Raw genomic sequence first — 18,992 nt, forward strand, 5'->3', positions numbered from 1 at the left:
AGGGAATTTACTGTATAGTAATAACCTATAAGAGACAAGAATATGAAAACGGATATATATGTGTGTAGGGCTGAATCACTTTGCTGTGTGCCTGAAACTAGCACAGCACTGTAAATCAACTATACTCCAATTAAAAAAAAAAAAGAAAGAAAAGGAAAAAGAAATGCAAGTTCCAAGAAAAAGGAATGATTTAACATTTCTGTTAGAACTTCCCTGGTGGCACAATGGTTAAGAATCTGCCTGCCAATGCAGGGGAAGTGAATTCGAGCCCTGGTCTGGGAAGATCCCACATGCCACGGAGCAACTAAGCCTGTGCGCCACAACTACTGAGCCTGCGTGCCACAACCAGTGAAGCCTGCACGCCTAGGGCCCGTGCTCCACAACAAGAGAAGCCACTGCAATGAGAAGCCTGCGCACCGCAACAAAGAGTAGCCCCCGCTCACTGCAACTAGAGAAAGCCTGCGCACGCAGCAACGAAGACCCAACGCAGCCAAAAATAATAAATTAAAAAAACAGGGACTGCCCTGGTGGCACAGTGGTTAAGAAACCTCCTGCCAATGCAGGGAACACGGGTTTGAGCCCTGGTCCGGGAAGATCCCACATGCCGCGGAGCAACTAAGCCCTTGCGCCACAACTACTGAGCCTTGCTCTAGAGCCCGCGTGCCACAACTACTGAGCCCACGCGCCTAGAGCCAGTGCTCCGCAACAAGAGAAGCCACCGCAATGAGAAGCCCACGCACCACAACAAAGAGTAGCCCCCGGCTTGCCGCAACTAGAGAAAAGCCCACACGCAGTAAAATAAATAAATTAATTTTAAAAAAATAATAAACCTTCTTAAAATAAACAAAATTTCTGTTAAAGAAAAGCATTCTTTAAATGGTTGATGAAAGCATATCACTAAGGTATTCAGGTTCCACTGGCAACATTTTAAAAAATGATATAACCATTTTATTTTTAAATGTTAGTATTTATAATTCTCTGGAAGTTATATCCTCTGCAACTATAAACAGCATTTTTACCCTTTTTCTTTCCTCTTTTTAAAATAGTTGATTCACATTAAACATATGTAGCACTTATGTGTTACATAAATTTCTTATTTCATATATTTCACTTAATAAATTGTTACAGTAATTTAATATACAATTGATTAACACAACCAATGCATTATAATTTTTCATAAGCTTAAAAACTTAGGATGAAAAGTTCAAAATGTCAACATAAAATGTGTGAGGCAGGATTCACAATGTTTCAAAATTATTCAGTCCAAACACCCAGTATCAAAGACAAAGCTTTTCGTGATATGACTCCTACCTTTCCAGTTTTATCTTCCAGCCTCTCTGGCACTTTAAGCCTTAAATTCAAAGATTTACTCACTGTCATAATTTTGTGCTTTTGCTTAGTTTCCCACAGAAATCAAAATCCTATTAGATGCCCACTGATAAGAGCTCAAGTCCGCATGCATATTAGCCTATTAAATGTTTGGAAATATCCTAAATAAAGGAAACTTTAAATTTGTTTATCTCAGTGTCACCCAAATTTGCTCAACTCTAGAACTCTTTTAACAGCCTATGAAATTAGCGTTTCATACAACGCCCTTTGGGAAAACATCTGGCAAAATATTAAGACCCATTTTAAAAGTCAAGTCTTTAAAACTTACCCAACTTCACCCAAGGGGCATCCCTTTCCTAGTATTCCCACAGGCTTTTCAGCCCTCAACAGGGCTTTGCAATGAACTGTTTACCACCTACTCCCCAAGAGACTGCATGACACACAGGTCTGGCACCACCACAATTTCTGGCTCCCAGCAGGAGCTCAATGTTGGTTGAACAAATAACCAACTTAAAGATGGAAATAGAGACTTCCTTGGCGGGCCAAGTGGTTAAGACTCTGCTCTCCCAATGCAGGGGGCACTGGTTCAATACCTGGTCGGGGAACTAAGATTCCGCATGCTGCAGAGCGTGCCCCAAAAAAACCAAACCAAAACAAAAAAAAACCCCAAAACACAAAACTCAAAAAAACAGGAAATGAAGAAAAGGAGTGGATAATTCCCAAGTTTCTACTTTGCATGAACTGGACTAGAGAAAATACTCTGAAGAAACATAAGACTGGCAAGAAAAAGGGAGAGTCCCTTTTGGACATGTGGGAAATCAAAGTGGAAATGTCCAATAGACAGCTGGATCTGAACCTTGGTAGAGATATCTGGAGAATCTCATTATTACAGGTGATAGATGAAGCCATGAAAGAATCAATGACAGGAACTTCCCTGGTGGTCCAGTGGTTAAGAATCCGCCTTCCAATGCAGGGGATGCGGGTTCGATCACTGGTCGGGGAACTAAGATCCCATATGTCGCAGGGCAACTAAGCCCGCAAGCCACAACTAGAGAGCCCACGTGCCACAACTACTGAGCCTGGGCGCCCTGGAGTCCCGCACACCACAACTAGAGAGAAGCCTGTGCACTGCAATGAAGAACCCGAGCGCCACAATCTTAAGATCCCACATGCTGCAACAAATATCCCACATGCCACAACTAAGACCCGACGCAGCCAAATAAATAAATATTAAAAAAAAAAATCAATGACATTAACCCAGGAAAAGAAAACTGAGTGAAAAAAGTAGAGAATTTAGTTGGTTGGGGACCATGAATGTTTAAAAAGTGTGCAAAGAAAGTTTCTCAAGCCAAAAAAATTGGAATTCCCTTCAACGCCTCCCATTTGCCCCCATCCAATCCATCTAGTCCATCAGCAACCTCTGTCACCTCTGCCTTAAGAAGCTGTCCAGAATCCATCTCCTCCTCTCCATCTGCACTACTACCACCAGCCCCAGCCTAGACATTGCAAAAGCTTTAACTGCATCCACTCTCACCCAGACCAATCCCAGACATCCTCCACCTAGCACCAGAATGGCCTTTAAAAAATGTTAGATCATGTGATGTTTTTGCTTAAAATCCTGCTATTGCTTCTCACTGCACCTGATCTGATCCTTGCTTACTCATACCAGCTGCATACCTGCTGCTCTGGCCATACTGACCTCCTTTCTGTCTTCATGCAAGCTCAGAAGGTTCCTGCCTCCAAGACTTTGTGCTGGTGGTTCTAACTGGAATGTTCTTTTCTGAAACTTTCAGCTGATTCATAAACTCCTGTCATTCAGGCCAAATTAAGACAAAGCTGCTACTACCATATCTAAAGCTGCTGCTACAAATCACTCAGTATCACATAACTCTTTAAATTTTTTCTTAGCATTTATTATAACTTGAAATTAATTTTAAAAATTATTGCTCTGTCTCCGTAAGAGCAGAGTTTCAATCTGTCTTGTTCACTGCTGTATCCCTAGCAACTAAAATATGCTCTGGCCCACAGTAGGCACTCAAATATTTGTTGCATGAATTAATAAGGGAAAGCAGGAAGGAGACAAAAAAAGTCAGAAAGCTGGAAAGAAAATCAGAAGAGAGTAGAAGCTAAGAGAAGAGTCTTAGGAAGGAGGAAGTCAAAAAGAATGATGACTAAGAAGCCACTGAATTTGGTAATTCCATCTTTGGTGTCCTTTAAGGGGGCAGCTTTGGAAAAGTAAAAGAGGTAGAAGGCAGATTACAATGGGGCAATGAGTAAATGGGAAGTGCAGTGGAAAGCACAAAGGGAAGGAAGGAGATAGAATACTATTTTGAGGGTGAGAAAAGACAAAAGAAAGGAGAATATGTGCTCCTGTTTCAAGCTAAAGGGAAGGACCCAGTGGGAAAGGGGATACTGAAGATAAAAAAGGAAAGATGGTACTATGACAAGGTCGCAAATGTTACAGGAAGAAATGGGATTCTAAAACCACATTAGTCATCTTTTCTCTAAAATTATCCCATATGATTATAGAACAATGTCTGTTTTATGTTTAGAAATATCTACTCCCTAAAAATAATTTGTTATTTACATAATTCCTACACAAGTTCGGTCTACAAAATCATTATTAAGATTTCACACATCTTATCTTAACTCTTAGAAGGTACACACTGGGTGTTTGGGGTAGAGAGCCATATGTGCAGTGTTCTCACAGGTGGTTCAGAGAACAAAAGTTTTAGGGAGAAAGAGAAGACAGAAAGAGGTATGTATGCAAACGATAAAGCAAATGGGGCATGATGATGACAATGGGTAGAATCTAAGAGGAGGGTATGCAGATGTTCTTTGTACTATTTGTGTAGTTATGTACAGATAAAAGTTAAGAAGAGAGAAGAAAGAAAAAGAGGAAAGAAGAGAGAAAGGAAGGAAATTACAGATTAACATTTTACATGAACTTAAATGCAAAAAATCCTCGACAAAATATGAACATTTTGAATCTAGAGATGTATAAAAAGAGTTCTTAAACATAACACCAAAACACAATTCATAAAATAAATGATTATAAACTGGATTTTATCAAAATTAAATTTTTCTGTCCTGTGAAAGATCTTATTAAAAGAATAAAAAGAAAAAGAAAAAAAAAGAGAGAGAGAAATACTGCATGCCTAAACTAAGCAGGAAAGGCAACTTCCATGAATGGTTGGCATGCAACTGTCAAATTTCTTGGTAGACTATCACAACGACTTAAGGAGTAAGCAGCAAAAGTGTGACAATGGTGGATAAGGGGATGTGGCATAAACCTTTATAACATTTTACTAAAAGAGGGATTTCCCTGGTGGTCCAGTGGCTGAAGCTCTGCACTCCCAATTCAGGGGGGCCCGGGTTCAAGCCCTGGTCAGGGAACTAGATCCCACATGCATGCTGCAACTAAGAAGTCCACGTGCCACGGCAAGGATCCCGTGTGCTGCCACTAAGACCAGGTGCAGCCAAAATAAATAAACATTAAAAAAAATTTTTACTAAAAGGAAATGTTCAAGCTATTGTAGAAGACTATTTTCATGACAGAATGAATGTATAAAGTGAGTGGATAATTCTCTATTATCTGGCATCCCTAATACAAAGAAGTCAATTTGGACTTCCCTGGTGGCGCAGTGGTTAAGAATCCGCCTGCCAATGCAGGGGACACGGGTTAGATCCCTGGTCCAGGAAGATCCCACATGTCGCGGAGCAACTAAGCCTTGTGTCATAACTACTGAGCCTGTGCGCCACAACTACTAAGCCCACGTGCCACAACTACTGAAGCCCACATGCCTAGAACCCGTGCTCCGCAACAAGAGAAGCCACCGCAATGAGAAGCCCGTGCACCGCAATAAAGAGTAGCCCCCACTCGCTGCAACTAGAGAAAGCCCCCGTGCAGCAATGACGACCCAATGCAGCCAAAAATAAATAAATAAAATAAATAAATTAAAAAAAAAGTCAATCCTATCATTAGAAAACTACTATTTGGTTTTTAATGAGCACACACAGTATGAAGAAAACCTAATGAGGTAATTCCTTGACAATTAGAGTAGAAAAAAGTCTGAAGCACTGTTTCTGATCCATCTCTAACAGTATCTACAGTAGGAAGATAGTGGTCAAGGTTTTGTTGTGGTGGAATATCCTAAGAAGGGGAAAAACATAAGCAGAAGGTGTACTCTACTAGTAATTTGACTTGATCCCTTTTCACTTGTACAAATGGTTTACCAATGGTAACTTTGCTATGAAACGACTGCCTAAGAGTACTACAGGACATTTGGAAAAAAAATAAGAATAATATTCCTTATGTAAGGAATATTAATTAGATCAAAAACATACACAGAATTGTCAAAAATAACAATGACTGAGAGGCACTTTCTCCCCTCCATTTCTCTGGCAAAGCTGTGCTCTCTCTCCAAGCCAAAATCCTACCAAGGCAAGGACTCTCCCCCTCTCTGAACTGAAGGAGCCACTAAAACGGAACAAGCCACTGTGTTCTTAGTGACACTGATCTTCCATTCCTAAAACCCCACTCCAAGGCCAAAGAGCTCACCCAGAATCACTTGGAGACTGACGTGAAAAAGGTCCTTCTTCCTAGTAAGGAGGTTGAAGAGCAATTCCATTCTAAAGTTTAACTCATGAAATCCATGGGTCAAGGTTTAATGCGATAAGACATCAACATAACATGGCATACCTAATCACCCAAAAGAATGACTGACAGGCCAGACTCAAGTTCTAACACACTCAGAATTAATTTCTCTTCAAACAGCATGTCCAATTTCTCTCTAGTAGTTTAGGACTAAAAATATCATAGGGGATCTAAATTCTTAGTCTCTTTAAACAAACTGAATCACTACTAATATACATTCTAGGGGGTGGTTCAAGGTAACTATGTGAGTGTAAAATTGAGATTTTTATGAGCTTTCACTATTTACTTACACGGAATTACCACCCACAACTCTTTTTAAAAATTAATTAATTAATTAATTTTTGGCTGTGTTGGGTCTTATTGCTTCGCGTGGACTTTCTCTAGTTGTGGTGTGCGGCCTTCTCATTGTGGTGGCTTCTCTTGCTGCAGAGCACTGGCTTTAGGCGCACAGGCTTCAGTAGCTGTGGCACGTGGGCTCAGTAGTTGTGGCTCGCGGGCTCTAGAGCGCAGGCTCAGTAGTTGTGGCACACGGGCTTAGTTGCTCCGCAGCATGTGGGATCTTCCCGGACCAGGGCTCCAACCCGTGTCCCCTGCATTGGCAGGCGGATTCTTAACCACTGCACCACCAGGGAAGCCCACCCCCCACAACTCTTAAAAGTCTTTCCTTTGACTGTGAGCTGCACCCCTCCCTGTCTCCCAGGGCTTACAGTCTGTTTGCAAGACATGTCCTAAAGTACTATGTGACGTTGTGCTTAAAATAAATAGCATAGACAATACATTTCCTAAATGTTTTGACAAAGGAGATTCTAACTGCTGTGGGGTAGGGTGGAAACTGGTTTTAAAGAGGAAGATGAGATGGCCCTGAAGGATGTCAGGATTCTGAAAGGTGATGGGGGAGGGTCCTGCAGGCAGCCTTTCCATTTATGAAATATTTTTCATATCGACACTCATTTCTTTTGAGTCTTATAAAAATCCTAGAGGAAACCAAACACATCCTCAGTTTACAGACAAGAAAAGTGAGGATGAGAAGACTTGACTATGTAAGACTTGATAACAATAAGCAATGAGATGTCCAGTAGCCCAAGCTAGTGTGGGAGAGAATAAGGAAAATAATTCAAACAGAGCATATGGGCTGTGACACACCTAGCATTTAAAGGGTGAAAGAGACCGAACACCTTAAGACTAATTAGGGAAGAGTACTGCAACAGCCCAGGTGAGACCTTAACAGAGGCATGAATTTAAAAACACACAAATTAAATTGGTAACATTTGTTCTAAACTTTAAATTACCAAGAAAACAACAGCAAGGAACCTTATAATCAGTCTCAGGAAGGAAAACCTCTAACCAACAAATTTCCCGAATATCTACTGAGAACCCAAAGGGCATAATAATTTACCAACAAACTCTAATATCATCAGAGGTTTTAAACAGGCTTATAATGAAAACTGGCTTTGTCAACAGTATTGCTGGAATCACAAATTCACAAATTTCAGGGTTGCCTAAATAAAGAATACCTTTGTACACCTCAATGAGCAGTACTATGTCTTTACTAAGATTTCCAAAGATTCTTGATTTTCCATGCAGAACAGTTTGGTCAACTAAAGGCCGTTTTATTTCCATATTTAAGCCCTGACCCTGCAAAGAGCAAGGACCCAATGAACATTTGCAGAATAAATGAAGCCACTATCACAGGCAACTTAAATGCCAGTCTCTTCCAAAATAAAGTTCTCAAAATTTCGGAATCCAATCTGGAAGAAAAACCTTTCACCGACAGTTCGCCAGCCTTCCCACCCGGGACCTTAATGTAAGGTCCTTAGGGTCATGTTTTCCCAAAGTAACGCCACAGTGCCATTTCCCGCAGATGACAACCACTCAGTCCCTGCCATGTTAGCCTCCCCCGAGTCAGACCAGAGAAGTTGCGGGCACTGGGGAAGTCTCAAAGGGCCCTGGGCGGCGTCAGGGGCAGCATCTCCCAGGAAGGGGCTGCTCCCCGAGCCCTACTCACCGCGACCGGGAGGCCGTGCTCTGGGCCATCGGCGGCGTCGAGGCGGGTGGCCGGGGCGGGCGCCGGGGCCGGGGCCTGAGCTGGGGCCGGGGCGGGCGGCTGCCGGTGCTTGCCGGCGCGCTTGGCCTTGGCCTGGATGCAGCGCTGGTGGAGGGCGAAGGTGTGCTGGCGCTCGAGCTCCAGGCGCTCGGGCGATACGGCCTCATAGCGGGCCTCGCAGGTGCTGTGGTGGCGCCGGCACAGCTCGATGCGCCGGCGGAGGCGCTCCATGACCGCGCTGTGTCGCGGCAGCGCGAACTCCGCCATGGGGCAGGTGGGCAGCACCATGGGCCGCGGGCTGCACGGGCCGGGCCCGAGGCGGGCCTCTCGGGGCCGGCTGGCACGGCAGGCTCCGCTCCCCGCCGGCTGCCCGGCTGCCTCACGGCCACGCCATGGCCCCGCAAGCTGCGGAGCGGGCTCGCGCGCGGCGGGGGTCTTCCTCTGGCCCCGCTCGGCCCAACCCAGGCAGTCGCTCGCTGCCCACCTCAGGCCTCGGCCTGTCCCCGCCGCCCCGGCCCCATTGTTTTCCGCGCCGCCGCCGCCGCCGCCATCTTAAAATTGTTTTCAGGGCTCTCGGAAAAGGGCGGGGCTCCGGCAGGCGAAAGCGGCGTCACAGCTGATGAACAGGGACTGCGGCCAAACAGAGAAGGAAGAACGGGCCGCCCGAGGGGCGGGGCCTAGCACGCAAGAGGCGCGCTGGGGCTGCTCCCGTGCGCAGTTTAAAAGGAACTCTCAAGTGAGGCGGAGGGAAGCAGGTGGGCGGGCTTCAGTCCTCCTCACCCAAGTAAGTGACCGACCAGAGCCGGCTCTAAACGCCGCCTCACGCGGACAGGCCCTTCCGGGTCCGCCGCGGAAAGACGGGCAGGCGGCGCGGCGTAACCCGCCAGATCCAGACGCTCCCGGCACCATAGCGCTTCATCATTTTATTCCTCCTGTAGCTTCTTAAATGGGGCTTTGATAAGTTAAAAAGTATCCAGGGTTTTTCAGTGTCAGCTGTTTTCGTTCGACCTCACGGCTCACATTCAGCCTCACAATTGGTAAGAATTGTACACGGGTGAGGTGAAGAGGTTTCTTCTCGCGCTGTTCTGAATCATCGAGACTATATAATCTTCCCTTACATAAATTTTGAACAAATTTCAGAAGTTCAATTACTACAACAACAAAAGCCCTAGCAGACAGGAAGAAGAGGATGTAAGGAGTCTAGCTCCTTTTCTGGTGTGTGGGGGTAGAACTGCAAAGGATGATGCTTCAGTAAAAAAACAGGGAGCCTGGCCTGCAAGCTTTACATTTAAAAGATGGTCTGTTAGGTAAAACTGAATCTCAACAAAATACAACTAAAGACAATTACACTCTAGTATTATACCTAGTAGGCAAAGGGAGTGGGAGACTGTAGGGGAAAAAACAGGAGCAATGAAACTACAGACCGTCTCTGTTGGGCCAAGACAAACTAGAGACAGGTATTGGCACCCTAACTGCTAAAAAGTTAAACAGGAGGTGCCAAAAGGCTGCACAATGAGAGACACCATAAACAGCTCGAACTTTGGTACAGTAACTTATTACTAGGCCAATGAAAATGTTTTACTTTAAAATCAGAAGAAAAAATTGAGTCCTTATTCACATAGTACTTGTTTTTATACAAATGCAGTAAAAAATACAAGTGGCCCACCAAGGCAATAGTGCTTAGGGCTCATGAACGCCATAACATAGTCTTGCTTTTACCATTCTTCAAACATAAATTTTACACCAGAATTAAATAAATTTCTTTTCTAATGGGAAAGATAATCGTAACTAGGAGCAGTACATTTTGGGTACTCTTCAGTAAGCAATTCAAAAGCCTAATAATACTGCATAAAAAAGTTATGGCCTAATGTTCAAAAATATCCCTGAAATATGTAGGAATATATAAAAGATGGAGTCTGATTCTGAACAAAGATTTATTTTCTAATAAATGTTTAAAAGTCGAATGGTTCCCATAAATCTCAAAGAATAATCTACAAATTACCATTCCCTTTCTGAGCTGCTATACCTATTATAGAACTGAAATACTGAACCCCAATCCAGCAGGAAAAGGATGCAAAGCCTACTCTGAATTATATTCAAATCCACGTGGTGAGATGTAGTAATTATTTCATCGTCCATAATAGTTTCTGCAATATTAGAAAATTTCATGTAGTAGTCAATTAAAGGAAGATCAACCCACTATTGAACCAGTAAAACACACAAATTGAAGGTTATTATGAAAGAAGGTCAGTCAAAAGCAGATGCTTAACACAGGGCTTTAATGTAATACCATTTAGTAACGCAACAATTGGAGAAAAATGAAGAGTATTTTATGGATGAGAGAAACTGAGGAACACATCTGATGGAGTGGGCATTTTACAACAATGGGACAAATAACCAGCATGTAAAATCATAATGTAAGTGCCTTTTAAAGAGCTGAATACTGCTGCTGGTCATTCATTAATGTGTCAGACTTCTAGGTGCACCTAGAAGGCTGCACCTTCAACAAAGAGTGAAAAGAAAACCAAGAAATGACTTTTTGTTTTGTCTTTCTTTTTTTGGACAAACGTTGCTAAATTACCCTTGGAAAGGCAAATGAACAGTCTACTGATTTATACTTGTTATTCCACAGCTCAGCTGGAAGAAACCGTAATGTCAATGGAGGGTAAAGAAGGCAGATTTCTGGAAATGCAATGATCCCACACACTTGCTTCAAGGAGAAACCTGCAGACATATTTTCAGGTCTTGCTAAGTAACTGTTTATTTGCACTCAATACATTTGGGAAAGTCTGCTACATAGCTAAGGTCACTGTGACCACAGAACAACAGATGAAAAGGATAAAGCACTGAACAGTAAGAAAAATGCATCCCACCCTCATAAGAATTTAAGTGAACCAGTAAAAAAACTGAAGATAAACAAAATAAACAGATACAGCCTTCATCTTTTATGAATATACTTCCTCCCCAATATCTCCCCAATATAAACACTCTGGAGTGTCTATATATTCAGTGCAAGGAACAGTATCATCGGTACATTTGAAACACCTCTGAAAAAACAATAAAGCTAAAAAAAAATCTAATTCTGAATACATTTCAGTGTGGTGTAATAATGATGTTATTACACTATAGTGATGGGGGAGAGGCTCTGATAGCACCCATCTGCATTCCACATGAAAAAACAAACCTAAGATCATTTCTTAAAAATTATACAAGCCACATACTTAAAAAAAGTTTTGAACAGGACTGCTTTATCATGTAATTTAAGACAGAACTGTTACATGAACTGCAAATAAAGACTTAAAAGATTTAGCAGCTACAAAAATCAGAAAACTCATGCTAAAAGTCACTTCTCCATAAATACTTTTAGCCTGTGTTCAATTACAGTCAATTCTGAATTGGCTCGCCTCTGGATTACACTTCTAAAGTCTTTACACGGAGTAAAAGAAATGGTAAAGATGAAGGACACTATTCTATCGTGTACTTTGACCCTGGAAAGGTGTGGGTCTGCTTAATAAAGGAAGAAACATACACATAATCACAGTAAAGCTTAACACTATGCAGAGCTCATAAGCATTTTCAGCAACGGACTGCAAGCTGTGCTGTGAAGACAATGCATAGCAGAGAAGAAAGCTGGGAATTTGGGGAAATTGAGAAGGTAAAACAGTGTCAACACAGTGGAAGATGTGATGAAAACATCTGCCTCTACTCTGGTAGCGTTCCTTAAGAAGCCACCTGCTTGAGAAGGCTGACGCCCAGACACTCCCAGGGTGTGAAGAATGAATGCCCGAGCGCCACATTATGCCACCTCCTCCACTAACTGCAAAGTTGTCTGGGAACTGAGCTGTTCCAAAGGCAAAAGAACACACATACTTCATGGCCTAACCAACATCAAGTGAAAAGTTTTTTTCTTTTTGTATGTCTATTTTTAATACAATTTTAACAGAACCTTTATATAAATTTGGGCTTCCATCCAATCACTCTCCTCAATTTCCTTAGGAGGAATTGAATAATGGAAGCAAGCAAAACAAGATTATAACCACAAATGACTGCACTTTAAACATGATTATCAATTTTAAGGGACAAAGACACGTGAATGTTTTGTAATACCAAACTTAAAAAACAAAATCAGTTACTTCAAATTCAGCCCCCTAGCATTTTTAAAGGTTGGTGTTATTTCTGCATGGACAGATTAATATATTAAATTAAGCCAAGATTTTTAAAGACTGACAAAGTTCTATCACTCTATTTTAAAAAACAAAGATGTTTAAAAACAAAAAAAATACAAGTTAGTTGCTTCATGTTACATTTCACAACCATTATGTTAAATGCTTTCTTTCTACAGAAACAGGGTCCTTTATGTCACAACTGCAATTATTTACTGCTAGATGTTTAAAATTACACGGGCTAGTGTTCAGCTGGAACCTGTTGATGGTGACTCTGAAGGTTTTCTGAGTTTCAACCTAAGATGTGCCAGGTCCTCTCCTAGGACCCACACTTTGCAGGGGAAGGGCAGGGAGAGGAAATCACAGATCAAGTTCTTAAGATTGTTTCACTCTCTTCGTGGCTTTCTGTTTCTTGGTGATCTGTTCAAAATTTCATCCTCCTGTTGGTTGAAAAAACAAGAAATTCACTATAATTAGCATATTTTTTAAAAAAGTAAAAGTTCACCAAGTTTTCAAATGAGCCAGGCTGAGTATAACCCATCTGAGGAAAAACAGGAAAAGAAAAATGATTGGAAGAAAATGCATCAAAAACAATGTTGGCTCAAAGGTGGTGGGATTGTATGTGTTCTAATTCAGTCTTTGTTTTCTAAATCTAACCTATAAGCATTTTCTTTAAAAAGGACCAGACACCAGGCTTTCACATGTTATCCTGCTTAATCCTGAATAACTACTGGCCTGTGGACACATTAGTCCCACTTTGAGGCTGAGAAAGCCTCAAAGATTCATGAGGACTAAAGGCTATCAAAGCTGAGTCCCACATAAAACTCAAGACTACAAACCCAGTGCTCCTTCTACTCTACACACACTTATTGTGTGAGGAAGTTTGGGGAATATAAAAACAGACTGGTCCCTACCTGAAAGAACTATGCATTCTAGTTGAGACAGAATACGTCCACTGAAAATATAAACAACATTGACCTTTATCAATACAAGGGCAGAGTTGTGGTAGCTGTAAATGGAAACTGGGTAGTTTCCAGAAAGGATCAGAATGAAACAGCAGTGCTTAGAAAAGGGACCTTGGTAAGAAAGGTGTGGACTATTCTCTTTCCCTCATACCTCATATCCAATCCACCAGAAAATCCAGATCAGAAGCTCACATCCTTCTCTCCTATCACCCTGCTCTGGGCCACCATATCTTGCCTGGATTATTACAGTAATCTCCTAACTAGGCTCCTTGATTCTCCCTGGTCTGTGAAAAACATAGCAGCCAGAGTAATCAGGTCTGATCACTCCTTTGCCCCAAAGCCTACAATGGCTGCCCATTTCACTAGGAGGAAAAGCCAAGCCCCTACAACAGCCTAGGAGGCCTCACCTAATCTGGAGCCTTCCCCATGTTCCTTTGCTCCACCCTCTTAATCTACTGACCGTACTGGCCATCTAGACTACCACTTCAGGCCCTTGTACCGGCTGTTCTCTCAGGAATGCTCTTCCCATGGACATCTCCATGGCAAAGTCCTTTATCTCTTTCAAGTCTTTGCTCAAATGTCACCTCTCCACTGAGGCCTACCTACCATCTTTTAACATTACATACAACACACCCCGCCTCCAGCATTTCCAATACCTTTTCCTGTACAACTTTTATTTTTCATAGCCCATTGCTTTTTAACATACTGTTCTCATTTACTTCCTTATAACGTCTACTGCTTACTGTCTGTTTCCTTCCACTAGAATTTAAGTTCCCCAGATGTAGCGTATCTTTGTCTGTCTTGTTCACTAACAATACCTGGTACACAATGGGTACTCCACAAATATTTATTGAATGAACGAAAGAATGACTCCATCAGCAAGAGGGATAAAAATTTTAGAATGCAGTGATTTGTCCAATAAATATTTTTAAGGGCACAGTGAGGAGAGGTAGATGATGACACAGAACTGTAAAATAATAACCTGAAGCTGCCATCTTAGAAAGCATTTTGTTAGTCTTTCCTTACCTTCTATTTATTACAGAAAACCATTTTCAGCACAGAAAATACTTTTGAGATTCAGATGTAATTTGAAATTTAATTTTTTAGTGCTAAGAATTCCACTTTTACAAAATTGGCTGTAATGGAATTTTTACTGCCACAGCCATTGAAAATTACCCTATGAAAATACTCTCTACTTAAATGTACCTTCACTGAGTTGCTTGAAACATTAAGATATACTCTCCCCCTTTCTATTACCTCTGCTTTAGGTTTCCTATCTTCCTCCTCTTGACTGACAGTGCCACCATCTTCTTCAACGTCACTTTTTTGCTTCTCTTCTAAGACAGAAAACAAAGCAAAACAACTGAGCAAAATCTTATACTTGTTTTTGGTAACTAGAAAATCAGCATTAGAACACACCTCTAGAGTCTGAAACAATCTTGACAGTAACTTGCTTATAAGGGTTTGAAACATCTTCTTAGGATGTTGGTTTAAAGCAGATATTTTGGGGTCTACTTCTTACCAAGTTTCTCTTCACCTTCCTCCTCCTCATCTCCCTTTTCCTTTTCCTCTTCCTTTTCTTCTTCGTCCTCCTTCACATCTGGTTGAGGAGCATCAGTCTTCTTGTACTCCACAGGACTGGGCTGTTTCTGAAATATTCCCCCAAAGCATCACAGTTTTGTTCACATTTTATGTATTACGTTACCATATAATTACCGAAGGTCTATGAGCAAAGTTCTGTACAAAGGCTATATGCTGGGGTAGATACAAAGAAATGAGTAAGATGGAATTCCTGCTTGAGAGCTTCCTCTTCACTGAGCATGTGTATGGTTCAAGGTAGAAGGAACAGTAGAAGCAAAGGGGTCAGGCAGGAATGTGCAAGTCTAACTAGTCAAAGGTGACTGAGGTACAGATATGCAGAATAGTGGTGGGGGGATAAGGCTGGAAAGGAAGATTGGGGATCAGGTTACAAAACATCTTGAATGCAAGGTGAAGCATAATCCTCATTTAGTAGAAGTAGAGGGTCTAAACAAAATTTTCTTTTTTTTTGATTGCATATAACAAAGGCTAAAGAATAAGGCTGTATCAGCCCTACATGTGTTTTGCGGGGGGAAGGGAGGGTAGGGATGCTGAGGGAGAAATGGATAATGAGAAATCAAAGACTGAATTATAAAGTATATGAATAGAAACAGCTATGCCAGAAGGAAAAGCTAGTTTGTGCCCAGATGGCTCAGTTTTATATCTCTAAGTTGTTTTCTCTTTTCTTTCAGAAAGCTTCTGCCAAATGTGAAGGAGAGTAATATAGTAGGCTAATACTATTAGAAACCGAGGGGCTAACAATCCTACTTCCATCTGGGCACAATAAATGGCCACTGAAAGTAGTGAACAGGGTTTCAGAAGTCAACACCAAATATGGCCCAGTCACTACTGAGCTGCTACAAAGAAAAACCTCAGGCAACGTATCTTAGTTATTTTTAACAATATAAGAGTGAATCAAAATAAAAAAACAAAGCAAAAACAAACGAGCAACAACTCATACCTTTCCAGAACAGCAGAAGAGGATGACAAGAAATACGGGCAGAGCTACAGTCAAAATGTAGACCACCCAGAGCCATGGGCGCTCCTCGGCTGCCTCAATCATCTGCCCCACTACACCTGGCTGAAAAACAAGACAGGACTCATTTCAAGTTTTGGCTTTTGACACTAAATACAGGCTGTACTGTCCCACTGTTCAATTACCGCATGGCACTACTCAGGCACCTTTTTCAGAGGATTCAAGCCTAGATGTTCACACAATGTAAAAAGGAAATAAGAGAAAAATTTTGATTTTCCTGCTCTCTTTATCATCAAGGGGATTTCTCCTTCCTAGGTGTGAAAGCTGGCTTCTTAATCACCTACAAAGGTTTCCTTAACCTCAGGGACCAGTGAATGAAGAATTTCTTGATCTCAATGTCTCTCCAATTCCCATCTTGGCCTTATGGCCAATTATGTGAAAATTCCACTTATTGGGTAAACCAAGATTCAGTATTTAAGAGTGCATTAGCATATACCCTAAATGGCAAATTTTGTTAAATATCTTAAAAAAATTTTTTTTAAATTGGAGTATAGTTGATTTATAATGTTGTGTTAGTTTCTGCTGTACAGCAAAGTGAGTTAATTATACATATATCTACTCTTTTTAGAGTCTATTCCCATATAGGTCATTACAGAATAGAATTGAATAGAGTTCCCTGTGCAATACAGTAGGTTCTTTTTAGATATCTATTTTATACATAGTAGTGTGTATATGTCAATCCCTGTTAAATGTATCTTAACACAATTAAAAAAAAAACACCCTACAAATACAGACTCTAAAGCCATTATATTGGCCTAATGAAATCATGTCCAAAGCCCCAGTGTTTTGTCTTTAGCAGACAAAGGTCACACTTTCTATGCCAACATCCCCAAAAAAGGAAAAAGACAAATCTTAGAAGATAGCTTTTCACAACAGAAGCAATTAGTTACCTGTAATAAAAGACATAAATGCACAATAAACAAGCAAGCACAAACCTCAGCAGCCCCATCCGCAGCTTTCTTCAGACCCCATCCATCATTGGCCCAATCATCAACTACTCTTCTATCACCAGAAACAATAAAGTTGTCAAAAAAAATGTCTGAGGTCATAGACCACAGTTCTAAACCAATAGCACTAAAAGGAGTCATCTTGAAAGGCTCCAGATCTTCAAAGAAATCTGGATTTGGTATTTTCCGGGGTTTCCAGATTCCCTAGAGAAAAATATTTAAAAAAATCATTTCAGATAATGATCACCACAAATTTATGGTGAACCTAAATAAGAATGAAGATGAATTCTGCATTACCTGCGAATTAAGTGCTGACTTTGTAAAACTTAAGTAACAGGAAGAAAACAATAAATGCTACTGATACCTCTAAGACATCTGGACTCCAGCTACTTTCAATTTCATCCATGACCTTGATCCAAACACCTTGCTCTACCTGGCACATTCCAACAGCCTCCACTCTTTATCAACTAACTGCTGGTAGGAGTGGGAGCATAAATCAGTACAGACTCCTTCAGTGGTGATTTAAAATGTACACAATCTTCAACCAGATATTTCACCTCAGATAACTACCTAGAGAAATAGTTACCACATATACTCAGACATTTACAAGGAAAATTACTGCAGCAAGGACTCTAAAAGCAAAAAATGGCAATTCACCTAAATGGCCATCAACAAAACAGCTAAAGTGCAATTTTTAACTTATCTTATTGATTGCACAAGTATATTTAAAAACAGAAAAGTATATACATAGTAGATACATAGAGATACAGACCTACACTTTACATTTTGAAGTGTGACAGAGTAGAAATTAATGATTTTAAATAATTTGACTAGAACAGAAACAGAAGTGAGACCAGGGTCTGAGTTGTTACATTTCCATAGTAAACTTAAAGCTTTAAAATATCACCACCTGTATTACCATCTCATTTGAGCCTCACAGTCTTTTTATAGTTGAAGATACTGAGGTCAAGCAATGAGCTGACTTGTGTTCCCTGACTTGTGGTCAGGGAACCAACTCCCATCATAATCCTCTATCCACCCTACCACAGAGATTGCCAAGTTGGATCCACATGGCAGCAGGGTGCCCAAACCACAAGTTTTCTATTTTTTGTTTGCTTTTAAACACAAGTTACAAAGCAATTATGAAAGTTCTTTCTAGTTTCTAGGTTTACCTTTTCAACACTTAACACACAAGTTTTCTCTCAATTTTGAAGTTTACTTTGTTTTCAATTCAATAGTTTGAATACAGGGGATCAACCTGGCAGCCTCACTATAGACAAAACTTCTATCTGAACACAAAGAGATCTATGAAACCACAGAGAGGTACAAACCTGGTAGTTAGGATTGTCAATCATGGGCGGCTTCCATTTGCCCTTATAATTAGGGTTGTCAATCATAGGTCGCTGCCAGACACCACACCCAGGAGCCGACTCACACTTAGGGTTGGCAATCTGAGGAGCCTCCCATTCTCCATCCATATCTTCATCCCTGTGGAGATACAAACAAACTACAAATGGGTTCTGTGCTGCAGGACTGTGAAAAGCTGCCCCAGGGCTTCCCTGAAATCCTGCAGAAATACTTTCACAATGTCGTACTACAGAGCATCATCTTGTTTCCACATTTCCAGTAATAAGGGTTTTTCATGACAGATGCATTGAAAAAAAGAGATGAAAATGTAATCAATTTAGTTTGTTGAGCTCTACACTTAAATTTGAGCAGTTAGCTGTATTTAAGTATTAACTTTTACTTCAATAAAAAAGCAGGCAATTTCAAAAGTTAACTAAAGCTCATACCAATCCTCTGGCTTCTCTGCATCTGGGTCAGGTACATATTCAGGTTCATCATCTAACCAGCCTTCAGGCTTTGTGGCTTCTTCATCTGGAATCTTAGCAGGGGCATCTTCATCCCTTAAACACAAAAGAAAAAGCCAATTACTGACAACATTGGCCAGAGAATCACAATGTGGTCCCACTTTGTGAATCTGAAACAGGGCAATCTAAAAATATGTAGGCCTTACTTAATCAAAAAACTTAAAATAGTTCCTCCTATAAATATCTAAAATCATATACAAGGGCCTAGTATGCAGAATTTATAAAGAACTCTTACAACCTAATAATAAAAAGACAACTCAGTTTAAAAACCAGCAAAGGATTGAATAGACATTTCTTCAGACATAGAAATGCCCAATAAGCACATGAAAATATGTTCAACATCATTAGCCATCAGAGAAATGCAAATCAAAACCACAATAAGATACCACTTCATACCCAGTA

The 18,992-nt window shown here is 41.0% G+C and overlaps 2 protein-coding genes across 3 annotated transcripts in view; both read right to left on the reverse strand.

Moving 5' to 3' along the window:
- MAML1 (mastermind like transcriptional coactivator 1) overlaps window positions 1-8,582 on the reverse strand; it is a 46,537-nt gene extending 37,955 nt beyond the window's left edge. For both annotated transcript variants that reach the window (XM_030844760.2, XM_060296727.1), the window contains exon 1: window positions 7,992-8,582. In XM_030844760.2, the coding sequence (XP_030700620.1) occupies window positions 7,992-8,318 (327 nt within the window). In that variant the 5' untranslated portion in view covers window positions 8,319-8,582. The remainder of the gene's footprint in view (window positions 1-7,991) is intronic.
- A 1,707-nt stretch (window positions 8,583-10,289) lies between these two features.
- Window positions 10,290-18,992, reverse strand: part of CANX (calnexin) — a 32,147-nt gene continuing 23,444 nt past the window's right edge. Inside the window, exons 9-15 of the mRNA XM_030844762.2 lie at window positions 18,513-18,626; window positions 18,051-18,207; window positions 16,708-16,923; window positions 15,698-15,817; window positions 14,681-14,807; window positions 14,416-14,495; window positions 10,290-12,633 (exon numbers count right to left, since the gene is read on the reverse strand). Of these exons, the coding sequence (XP_030700622.1) occupies window positions 12,580-12,633; window positions 14,416-14,495; window positions 14,681-14,807; window positions 15,698-15,817; window positions 16,708-16,923; window positions 18,051-18,207; window positions 18,513-18,626 (868 nt within the window). The 3' untranslated portion in view covers window positions 10,290-12,579. The remainder of the gene's footprint in view (window positions 12,634-14,415; window positions 14,496-14,680; window positions 14,808-15,697; window positions 15,818-16,707; window positions 16,924-18,050; window positions 18,208-18,512; window positions 18,627-18,992) is intronic.

The sequence above is a fragment of the Globicephala melas genome, chromosome 3 (genome assembly GCF_963455315.2).
Source record: "Globicephala melas chromosome 3, mGloMel1.2, whole genome shotgun sequence".
NCBI lineage: Eukaryota > Metazoa > Chordata > Mammalia > Artiodactyla > Delphinidae > Globicephala > Globicephala melas.